Here is a 12,133-nt window from a genome sequence, read left to right as displayed (position 1 = left end):
ATGAATGGACACACTTTTGTTTGGTCCCATTTACATTAATCAGTTTAGAACTGCTTTGTTTTACTCTGTGTTCTTATTCTACACCTATGTGTATGCATTATCTAATTAGTAAAGTTTGTAGTAGTAGGGTGTTGTACTGTGTTAGCCATTATGGATACAATGAGAAGTCAAGCAAAATGACACCTTTTAGTGGCTAACTGAACAGATTACAATATGCACGCTTTCAAGGCACCTAAGGCCCAGCCTGAAGAAGGGGGCCTGCACTGCCTTGAGAAGCTACATATTGTAATCTGTTCAGTTAGCCACTAAAAGGTGTCATTTTGCTTGACTTCTCATTAGTGAAGTCTGTAATGGCATTTTTCAATATAAAACTGCTACAGCACACTGAGCCTGTATTTGGTGAAAGGGCCTTTACACAAAAATAAGTGGAACTGAATTTGAGGTTTAAGGCAGCACAGACATTCCTCTTCGAAAGCAGTTGTCCAAATCTGTGTGACCAGGCCCACCACAAACAATCCTCATCTTAACAAATCTTTCTTTTCAGTTATCACAAAGGTTTAGTGAGTTTGGGGAGTAGGCCCTTCAGAACCATCCTTGGGTGTTAAAAACCATTCTTGTACTGGAACATGCTACCATTTCTATCCATGTCATCTTCAATCTGAGCCTCCTCCCCAAACTGTGAGGTTTTATTATAAAAACCCGTCTGAAGATGTCTTACAATTGAGCGAGGGCCCGGTCTCATACACAGTTTTAGCCTGGCGTTTATGTTTCATGTCAATAATGCCAGTTAAATCTTTCAGTGTGGGTCAAAGGGGTGACTTTTCATTTAAATGTGTGTTTACACACCTGTGCAACTTAAGGCACCTGATAATAGCTATCAATGACTAATGCATTACATTTGTTTGCAAAGACTAGAAGGGAGACGTCAAACAAAATGACCCCTTTTATTGGCCAACTAAAAAGATTACAACATGCAAGCATTCAAGGCAACGCGGGGCCCTTCTAACATCTCGCATGAAGAAGGAGCCTGAACTGCCTCAGACTTGCATACTGTAATCTTCATAGTTAGCCAATAAAAGGGTCATTTTGCTTGACGTCTCACTACATCCATAATGGCAAATACGGTACAACACCCTAGAACTAAAAAACCTAAAAGACAGACAGATTTTTACATCAACGGCAATATGTCATTTAATCCACAAATGCTGCTTATTGGTACTTAAACTAAAAAGGTAACTTTACAGACATTTAGAAGCACTTTAAAGTCCAATTCTGCCCAAACCAAGTCAGTTTACTATGATATGATCCTTGGGTTAAGAGACATTGACATATTAACAAATATGAAACAAAATACAAATGACAAACTAACAGTTTTTTAGCACTTGAATCTTAATCCCTGATATTTCAAGAACTTGCCTGCTGGAGTAAACGGAGGATGGTGTTGTTCTGTAAATGAGGCACATACTGCTGCAGCTCAGGTTCCTTTTCAGTCTGGTCCTTCACCCAGTTCAAAACCTATTTTAAAACAAAAATAACAGTTTCACTTCAAAAACCCTGCATTCCTAATATTCACAATAACATTCACTAGAATTTGAATATTTTCAATTTTCTGTGTAGTCAAAGATAAAAACGCCATTTCCATTATTGCCACACCTCCATTAAAATGTTGCACGTGTTTTCTGTGCGAGCCGCAATAACGGCCCTGTAAACTCCACCACTATTGAGAAATGAATCATCTTTCTATTCTTTACTCAGGAGTACATCAAGGACACAAACATCATGGACTGGTTTTTATCCTGACCTGAAGTGTGAATTGTGGGACCCTCTATACCACAGGTACATGTGGGCCATTCTAAAAAAATGTTCAGTTAATTCAACTGGCCACAGGTGGACTGCAATCAAGTTCTAGAAGCATCAAGAAGAACTAAAGCAAAGAGGATGCACCCGACCACACTGTCGCCATTTAGACAGCTTCTAAGAGTGCTGGGTTTATGGAAACCACTAGCTAATGACGAGGTCCTGTAAGCGGACACCTGCAATGAGAAACATCATTAAGAGACCCTCTCTGACTGCTTTCTTGTGGGTCATTGGATCTGGCGGAATGGTGCAAACTCATCCAAAAAAAAAAAAATAAAAATAATAAAAAGCCGTGACAGTTGGTAAGAAAAGGAGATGGGGACCAAAAATAAAAATGACTGAAGTAGTCTTGGTCAAAAAGTTCTGTAGTAACAAGGCTGTAGGCGTGGAAGAGAAGAGAATGGAGCTGCACTGCATGAAATAACATGGAACAGTTAACTCTGAACTGGCTTTTATCGCAGCTACTAAATTCCCCAGACTATGTAAGAATGATTAGAGTGCTGGAAGAAATGGGCCATCAAAGTTGATGAAAACTGGGAATGCAAATTAGCATTTTAAAAGATACCAGAATATGAAGGGTTAAAAAAAAAAAAAAAACCCACAGACGCACTGACAGAATATACAGGTAACATTCCATTACAACGAACATCTTTACAACAAAATTTTCATTGCAACGAAGTATTTTTATGGTCCCGACAGTTTCCCCATATGACGCGAGTCTATAGAAATCTCGTTACTACGAAGTCCATTCGGCAGATACTTTCATTACAACAAAGTGCCCTTGAAATGCCTGAATGAATCATCCGCAGAGCAGTTAGTTCTGTGGCCGTAGCTCAGTTGTGCACAATGCTCCCAAACACAAACGCTGTCATTTGTTTTTTCTTTCTTTGAACTTTCCTAATGCTGTTTTTTTGCCTTTTTTGTTTCCTGCAGTTTTCAGTGATACCCTTTTGCTTATCACTCATCAACATTTGAAAAACATCCATTGAAATTTAACTCATTGTCACCCTCCTATTGAAACGGCAGACATGAAAAAACAATAACAGTTCATATTAGAGAGAGAAAAAAAAACACATTTTTAGCGGGTCTCATTTGTGGCAAAAGGAAAAAAGGCGTTGCCAGTGAAGTCGGAATTTCACCATCGACATGGTCAACTTTCTTGAAAGACTGAGCAAAAAAAGAAGAAAAATCTCAGGTTGCAAACGTATGTGAACTGCTGCATATGAAGACCTCGAAAAAGCAGTTTTTATGTGGTTCAGTGATGCTCGTTCAAGAGACATTCCTATTAGTGCAGCACTCATTCAAGAAAATCTGAGGTTTGTAAATTCTCTTGGGACCTCCCCTAACTAGAAAACAAGCCGAAGAGTGTCCTGAAGTGCGACCTCCGCGTCTGTACGGGGCAATAGCAGGCTCACAGCTATGCTACGTGTCACTCCACCGAGGTAAACAGAAAACATCTGGATGGGCGATGCAATGTCAGGAGTACAGACATTGTAAATGCAGATAACAGGATTACTTGGTCACTGACCTGGCCACGACCCTCCCTGCCTGACTGCTATGTCTGTGTATAGCAGAGTGGCAGATCACACTACAATAAATAACTGTGTCGTTCCTGTTTCAAGCTGAATAAAGCTGGTTTTGCTAAAGTACTGAGACTAAGCCTCATGTTTTGGGGTGCAAGACGGGGACTTGTAGTGCGACCCTGTTCTTTTAGGATTTGCTTCTGTGGTGCTTCACTGTAGCACTGTGAGCCTGTAATAGCCCTGCCACAGCAATGGACAAACAATCTTCCACAGAGGCTGCAATCGCGCTTCGGGACGCACTTTAGCGTGTCGTTCACGTTGAGTGGGGGGGAATCCCAAAATTGTTCAGAAACCTCACAATATAAAGCAGAAGAAAAGGATGATTTGGCTCCTGACTGATAACTGTGCTGCCCACAACATGATTCCACATTTAGATAATGTTCGTGTTGAATTCCTCCCACCCAATTGCACAGCAGTGCTTCAGCCCTTGGATATGGGCATCATTCGTACCCTGAAAGTGTATTATGGCAAGGAAATGCTGAGAAAAATTCTTGTCAGCATAACTTGTAGGCAGGAGGAGATTAAAATTAACATGAAAGAAGCTATTGAAGTGATTGCAAATGCCTGGGCATAAGTTAAAGAAATCACTATGGTAACAAATACAGAATCTCAATTACAATAAAATTTTCGTTACAACGAAATATTTTTTAGGCCCCTGGGAGTTCGTTGTAACAGAACTTTACCTGTATTTGTAGCTGTTAAAAAAAGAATCCTCACTTAGTTAACCCAAGAACTAACTTCAAATTCAGCAGGTGTGTCCAGAGTCACTATTTTGCCCGTCTTTCTTTAACTTAAACAAAATAAAAAAATGTAAAAAAATGCTGGTTTCAACAAAGAAAATACCACAAGGACAGTATAGTAGTATAATAAGGACAAACAAAGAAAACAAACCCTAAAACTGGGGGGAGATCTTGGTGAAACTCAAGGGTCCCAATATTAATTACTACCGCATGTGTCTCTTTTTGTAGCCAACAAGATGGTTCACCTTTAGCCTTAATTTACTAAGCTCCCTTGCATTTACAATAACCTCACTTTTTCTTTCTAGCAGCTCAGGTCTGGTTTTACTCTTTATTACTCTTTACTAGCCATGTCAGCCGACACAGACAGGTAACAACAAGTTAGAAATATTTGCTCTCTCTTGCCCTACATGTATCTTCAGCGCCTTTCCTCCGTATTTGCATGTATGGACCTCTCTTCATTGACGCTCCCCCTCTCATGCCTGTTCCTGTAAAGCCCGCTGCTCAGACTCTTGTTATTTTCGATGCGCCTTTCTTACTTTGTGTGATTTGATATTGTTCGTCTTTCTTTTTATACTTTCCAGACTCTCAGCGTGTGCCTTTACTCCTTCTTGTACATCTCACACTTCCTCTTTTGTTGTGTCACCAAAGCCAAACTGACCAATCAGACTGCTCAGTGGAACTGGATGCACATACCTTAGTGTTTTATTATACAGTCGATTATCCAATATGGAAAAAGATGCATCTTCGTCCAAACAGTTTAGTTTCTATTGACAAATTCATTAATCCCAGCTATTATACGAGTTTAGTACTGGCCTTAGAACCACAAGCACATTGTCTGTGTCCAGTCTGAGGCGACTCTTACAGGTCACTTAAAGCAGTGTTAATGGTACATTTGTAAGGAAAGAACAAACTGTACTCCGTTATGTTTCTTGATTTCTTACTACACTGCTATGTCTCAGGTGTCTGGCAACAGTCTTTTGGGGGTCTCAAATGGAGATCCTCTCTTACTACAGTTACTCTGCTGATGAGTAACTTGATTAGGAAACCTACAAAAACATCCTGATTTATACACAGCATCAGGGGCAACCAAATCAACACAAATTATGGGTGTTTTTCACTGCCAATCATACATTGGTGTTGACAAATCTGAGCAAACCTTACTGTTAAAGCCTTTTCCGTGTCCGCCCAAATACAACATTTTAGGTGACAAATCTGGGAGAGGTTACGAGTCATGTGGTTCTGTATGTGACATTTTATTAAAAATGCTCTTTCAAAATGCGTGGACTGGCATAGTCGCCTTCATGTGGCTTATACAAACCAAGGTGATCATAGTGCGAGTTCTCCACAGAGAAATATGCATTTTCACTTTAACAGAACTTGGGGCTGTGGTGTAGCTAAAAGTGAGACATGGCTTTTCATTCAGCAGTGCCGAATCGGTTCATATACAAAAAAAGCAAAGAATGATTTGGGCAGTTCTCTTTTAAGGCCAGTAAGTATGGAGGGTGTTTAGGGATTTAAAACTGTCTACAAATAGGGAATCAACCAACACGATCAACTGTCCAAAAGAAATGTACAAGCCTGGACTGCATGACAGGACAGAATAAAGATCTGCTCTCAGAGAAGCTAGAAACACAGAACAAGACTTCTGGAATGAGCTCTGAAGAGTAACAGAAAGCTGGCAAAGGGGAAAGCAGGAGAAAAACAAACAACAGTGTCTGAATGAGACACCGCGTTTAATGCATACTGAAGCATTGTGGTTTAAGGCTACTCTGCTGTCATACAGACAACCCTAAGCTCCATCAGGTACAAAACTCAATAGAAAGTGAGACCACTTGAACCAAGAATGATGCTAACCTGAACATAATTATTACAAGGGAAGAACAATCTCAAACACCTGAGCAATTTTACATTTTTAGACGCTGTTTCAACCAAATGGGGAATCACCAGGCATTGAAGCCAGAAATACTTAAGACTTCCACCCTAGGGAATGAGTGCGCCAATTGAATATTGTTCAATAATTAACTGCAAAGTACAATATCCCTGTGTTTTGTTACATCAGACCACCTTGAGCTGTTGAAAGCACGGACATTATACTCGAACTTCTGCACGGACATTATACTCGAACTTCTAAGTCGTCTTTTCAGAAGTATTTTTTACGGCACTGAAAGCAAGAATGTCTGAGAGTGGCCTCCAGGGCTGAGCAGTATGGGAAAAAAATCTTATCACAATTGTCTTTTTCCATATCAGTCGAAATTGATACGCATCACGATATAAATCAAATCACTATTTTTGTCACACTTAAAGGTTTCTTTTTACTCCTAAGTGTGAAGACATCAGAAGATTAATTTTATTTTAAATATTACTTATTAACTGTGAGAAGTTGAACATGACAAATGTACTGTTACATATGTCCATACATCTTCTGACCAGTCAAAACCTTCAAGTCTTACACAACTGCACAACTATATTCTTTGGTCAATTCCAAATGACTACAAAAGATAATACAAAACAAAGACACTCATTTCTGACCAGTAAAAAGATTTCAAAGTAAATTCTTTGGTCAGTTCCAAATAAATAACATAGGTATTAATACAAAATAAAATCTCAAAAAACCACCTCTTCACTGTATCCTTTAATATGCACAGATTCAAGCGGTTTTAAATGGTTGAGAAAAAACCCTCAGATAAACAGACAAAAGCACATCCTGTATAAACCCTCAGAACAAACTCAAGCAGCTTTCAAAAGTTAACAAAGGACTGGTTTTCAGTACTGCAGGCAGGAGCAGGCAGTCAACTCCCATGTTGGGACAGGAGCTAGAGTCTGGGAAATAAAATTAAAACTGAATGATATTAGTTCTATAAATATATATAGAATTCATTATTTCATTTGTCTAAGCAATTAAGACGCATGCAAATACTGCCCCGCATGCAGCCTTCTCAAAATTGCATTTAGGAAGGAGAGTACAAGACTGTGTCAACCTAACCCGATGTGGCTGTAACTCTATTTCAGCCATATGATTGGTTCGGCGCGGCACTATTCTCATTATCATTGGCTTTTCATGTTGTCTATCAAAACATGGATGGAGTGCGTGCTATCAAGTTTCTATAGACCGTCTCATATTTCTATTGAGTGAAGGTCTTCACAATAATCATCTTTATCATTTTAACGCCCAGCCCTGGTTTCCTCCCAGTGAGTTCAAGTTCCTTTAAGACCAATCCTTACAGCAGAAGTGAGTACCATTTCTTTGTCTTTGCACAGAGAATTGTAGTATTAAGAGGGTTTGCCAATTATCTGCTTGCTATTTTCAGAACATATAGCTGTGCCCTGGAATGTCCTGTGAAAAGTCCTGTAAGATTATGGCAGTGCAGAGCAGACCTGCTCAATTCATCTATTCAGGTCCAGTGTGAGAAATCTGCTGGCTTTGTTGAAACTAAGCAAAAAGAATTTAAGTTGGGTAATAAACTCCACCAAAGGACACTGTCTGCTGTCTGTACTTTAGTCAAAGACAGGATATTAAAACACAACTAATGATTACTCAAAGTGGGCTACGTCAGGGTGGTAACACCTTTCCTTTCTGCCAGTCTGAAGGACGACAAAAAAAAAAAAAAACATTTACCTTTATAAAAGCAACTTAATTGTTAGCTCCAATTAACAAATTACAGAGAATCAGACACCCCAGTAATCTATAATTAGCTTCCATTTAGACTACAATTTTATTTTACCTTTGTTACTCTGCCACACAGCTTCAAAGGGTGAAATTCCACTTCCAGCCAATTATACAACTCCTTCACCTCCGGGACAGTGTACTGCAGCAAATTATAACGAACCTAAATTGGAAGACGACAAAGCCCAATTGGTAAAAGGCACACAACATTCCTTAATGACATTTTCAGAAACAGTACTAATTCAAGATCCTGTTCTTAACTCGGCAAACATTCTGTGATTGCCAAAATCTGCTTAATAGAACTGAAACAACACATCTGTAAAATGATTACAAGAAAAGAGAGCCAAACTGGCAACAGCAGGACAGATACAAATTAAATCAATAATGAGACTAGATAATAATCTGTTTTTATAACGACTACTTCTGGAGAGGTAGAGATCAGTAAGACCACCAGGACAGAATACATGTGTGTGAATGAGAGGGAGGTCAGAGAAGTGGTGAGGATGCAAGAAGTAGAGCTGGCGAAGGTGAATGAGTTTAAATACTTGGGATCATCAGTACAGAGTATGGGGAGTGTGGAAGAGAAGTGAAGAAGAGAGAGCAGGCAGGGTGGAGAAGAGTGTCAGGAGTGATTTGTGACAGACGGATATCAGCAAGAGTGAAAAGGAAGGTCTACAGGATGGTAGCAAGACCAGCTGTGTTATATGGGCTGGGGATGGTGGCACAGGAGACAGAGCTGGAGGTGGCAGAGTTAAAGATGTTAAGATGTGCATTGAGTGTCACGAGGATGGACAGGACTAGAAATGAGGACATTAGAGGGTCAGCTCAGGTTGGAAGACAAAGTCAGAGAGGATAGATAGAGAGATAGAGAGATAGAGATAGAGAGATAGAGATAGATAGATATATATATATAGATATATATAGATATATATATAGATATATATAGATATAGATATATATATAGATATATAGAGATATAGATATATAGATATAGATATATATATAGATATAGATATATATAGATATATATATATATAGAGATATAGAGATATAGATATAGATATATAGATATATAGATATATATATATATATATATATATATATATATATATATATATATATATAGATATAGATATATATATATAGAGATATAGATATATATATATATAGATATAGATATAGATATATTTTATTTTTGCATTGGAAAATTTCACCTAAATTTCATTGTACAACGTCTCATTGCTACAAGGACAATAAAGATTTTGATTTGATTGCATTGGCTTAGACATGTGCAGAGAAGAGAAGCTGGGTATATTGAGAGATGGATGTTAAGGATAGAGGTGCCGGCTGCCAGTCAAATGGAATAGAGGAAGGCCTAAGAGGAGGTTTATGGATGTGGTGACAGAATACATGAAGGTGGTGGGTGTGACAGAGAAGATATAGAAGAACATGATCCGCTGTGGCGACCCCTGGAAGAAGCAGCCGACAGAAGAAGATGATAGCCATCTGTCTAATTAACTATGTTTCTGTTTAATGAAATAAGTTAGAAGTTAACATTACAGTTCTCTTACCATATCATTAATAAGAGACTGACGGGTAGGAGGGGACTGCAAACCCAAAAGGGTAGCTAAACGCCTGTGCTTTTCAACAATGATGCCATCCATATCCAAAAGACGAGCAATATCAGTACGCTCAGGAGTGATGGGAATGGACAGTGTGGCCAGAAGCACACGAGTAGACATTCTTTAAAAAAAAAAAAAAAGACAGATAAATGCAAAGTGGATCAATACATACTCGCACAAATTCTTCTAGATCATAAGTTTAACAAGTTATTTGAATACTAGAACAATAAAAAATGGTAAATTAAGAAAGCTTACAAGTGTAAAACTACAATAATCTTACATTTAACACTGAAAACTTTTTTTTAACTTGGTTTTCAAGATGCACTCTCTCTTTATGCCAACACAAATCCCTTCATCACGTTCAGTTCTCACCGTACCTCTGCATTTCTTCCTGAGTCAGATTCTTTCTCATGTCCCTGGACAGGTGGTAGAGACGATGCAAGGTACAGGAATGAAAGAGAGCATTGCCCGACTTCCAAAACACGGTGGACACTTTGTTATAATAGTTTGCCATAAGCTGAGGCTTGGGAGGCTTCTTAGAAAGAGCGAACAATCCATGGATATCCTCAACTGCCTTAAAGGCTTCCTATAGCAGAGTGTAAAAAAAACTCAATAGAAAACAGTCGCTATATTTTGAAGCACATTAGACAGATTCAAGAGTTAACAAGTAAAATCTTAATAGTATCCATTTCTAAACAGGGACATTTAGACACAAATAATTTTGCACACTTCCTGAGAAAACATGAGAAGCAAAGTGGATATAAAGCAGCTTGTGTGTACAGTATATTAATTAAAAAGGTTACAGAGGTTCTAAGAGAGCTTAAGCAGGAGGACATTGTAGCTCGACACAGATGTGACCAAAAGCTACCCTCAGATTATACACAGCAGCTTCCCTGTCGACTGTGTTCAAAACAGAAAAAGATCATCTGTTACAGAAGTACACGCATCACTGGCACAAAGGACACCTCGTTTCATTTTGTAAATTCTTTTTTTAGGTAATGTATTAAGTGGAGTTTGAAATTAAATTAGTGTTTTCAGAGCATATTTAGGGTTTAAACTATAAAAATAGGCTTTTTTTTTTTTAACTACATCCAAAATATTTGCGGTTTTTCACATTTCACAGGTGCTCTAGGAACGTAACCCCGAGAATTTTGGGGGTGTACTATATATATATATATATATATATATATATATATATATATATATATATATATATATATATATATATATATATATATATATATATATATATATATATATATATGTATGTATGTGTGTGTGTGTGTGTTAGCAGCTGACAAACGGTGGCGTAGTGGTAGCACTGCTGCCTTGCATTGCAGTAAGGACATCACGGGCCCTCATCCCTGGTGATCCCTGCATGGAACGCACTATGAGTAGTGAGGAAAGTGCTATACGGAGGTAGAGAGTTATTGTTATTATTAAATAAAGCCTATGTAATGGCACATGTATACAAAATGTAAAACTGCATTAACATTCAACGGTTGTCAAAATCATGAGTGGTGATCATGCAGGAGATGCGGTACTCCGTCCGCACATTAAGTTAAATACTGGCAATACTCCAGCGAGTAGATCTCCATTCATCTTGTACAGAAGACAATCTCCAATAGTTCTGGCATTTATTAGAACTATAGATAAATCTCAGGGCCAGAGTTTTGACCACGTGAGAATATACCTGTGGACTGAATGCAATCAAAGTGAGCTAACGAGGGGGGATTGGGTCACCACAGGTGGCAAGAGGGGCACACCGCTCTAGTGTGGTATGTAAGTAAATGATGTTGATGTTGATAAAAGATTTCTTCACATCATGCATGCTATTGTTGCATTTGGAAATTTTCCATTTTGGTACCCATGCCAGTCAGCTGTGAATTTACTCACCTGCCAAAGCTCCATGCTAATAGCACTGTCCAACTGAACCAGCCTGGTCTCCAAATGCATGGACTGGCTCTCTGGATTATTCAAGTTAATGGCAGTGCTCTGGTTGTGGTGACGCTGAATCTGGCCCAAATGCATCCTTAGGTTGTCACAGAGTTTTCGAAATTCTGCCTTTCGTGTGTACTGTAAGCAGAATCTAAAGGCTTTACAAAGATTAAAAAAAAAAAAAGTGTTATCAAAAACTGAAAAATGGCAGAACACAATAAAGAGTTTTTACTGCTGTAGGGACTTAAATAATCAACCAAAGAGAAGTTTTTTTTTTTTTTTTAAATGCACCACATTGGCCTTTTACCTTGCTGTGCAATATCATGATAGAGACGCTCCACTTTCGAGTTGTTGCGGAGCAAATCCAAGCACTGCCTGTAAGATTCCCACAGAAATTTGACCCAAGGAGTCAGCAGCAGGCGATCTGTTCGATCTTGGGTATCTTCTCCACTGACAGCACTTAGGAGGACACTAGAAATAGAAAAAGCAATTAAGATCGCATACACATTATGGCCAGTAGCCTAAGCCAGGACACTTTTTGTTAAAACTATGCACTTTGACTTATGACCATGTAGCCAGTAACTGGCATTTATATTTAAAGAATGCCAATAAAATTCAATAATTTAGTAAGACAGAGATAGGACTATCATAAATTAGTTATATTAATCTTAGCATATGCATATACTCAGTTTGTTCATTTAGCTTTATTTTCAGTAACTGAAAAACAGA

The 12,133-nt window shown here is 38.4% G+C and overlaps 1 protein-coding gene across 1 annotated transcript in view; it reads right to left on the bottom strand.

The window, feature by feature from the left end:
- eif3s10 (eukaryotic translation initiation factor 3, subunit 10 (theta)) overlaps positions 1–12,133 on the bottom strand; it is a 74,198-nt gene that overhangs the window by 44,295 nt on the left and 17,770 nt on the right. The window contains exons 4-9 of the mRNA XM_039743745.1: positions 11,712–11,875; positions 11,363–11,562; positions 9,844–10,052; positions 9,416–9,587; positions 7,903–8,007; positions 1,417–1,515 (exon numbers count right to left, since the gene is read on the bottom strand). Of these exons, the coding sequence (XP_039599679.1) occupies positions 1,417–1,515; positions 7,903–8,007; positions 9,416–9,587; positions 9,844–10,052; positions 11,363–11,562; positions 11,712–11,875 (949 nt within the window). The remainder of the gene's footprint in view (positions 1–1,416; positions 1,516–7,902; positions 8,008–9,415; positions 9,588–9,843; positions 10,053–11,362; positions 11,563–11,711; positions 11,876–12,133) is intronic.

Source organism: Polypterus senegalus, chromosome 1 (assembly GCF_016835505.1).
Source record: "Polypterus senegalus isolate Bchr_013 chromosome 1, ASM1683550v1, whole genome shotgun sequence".
Lineage (NCBI taxonomy): Eukaryota > Metazoa > Chordata > Cladistia > Polypteriformes > Polypteridae > Polypterus > Polypterus senegalus.
Note: the sequence above shows the minus strand (reverse complement) of the source record. Positions and strands in the feature narration are given on the sequence as shown.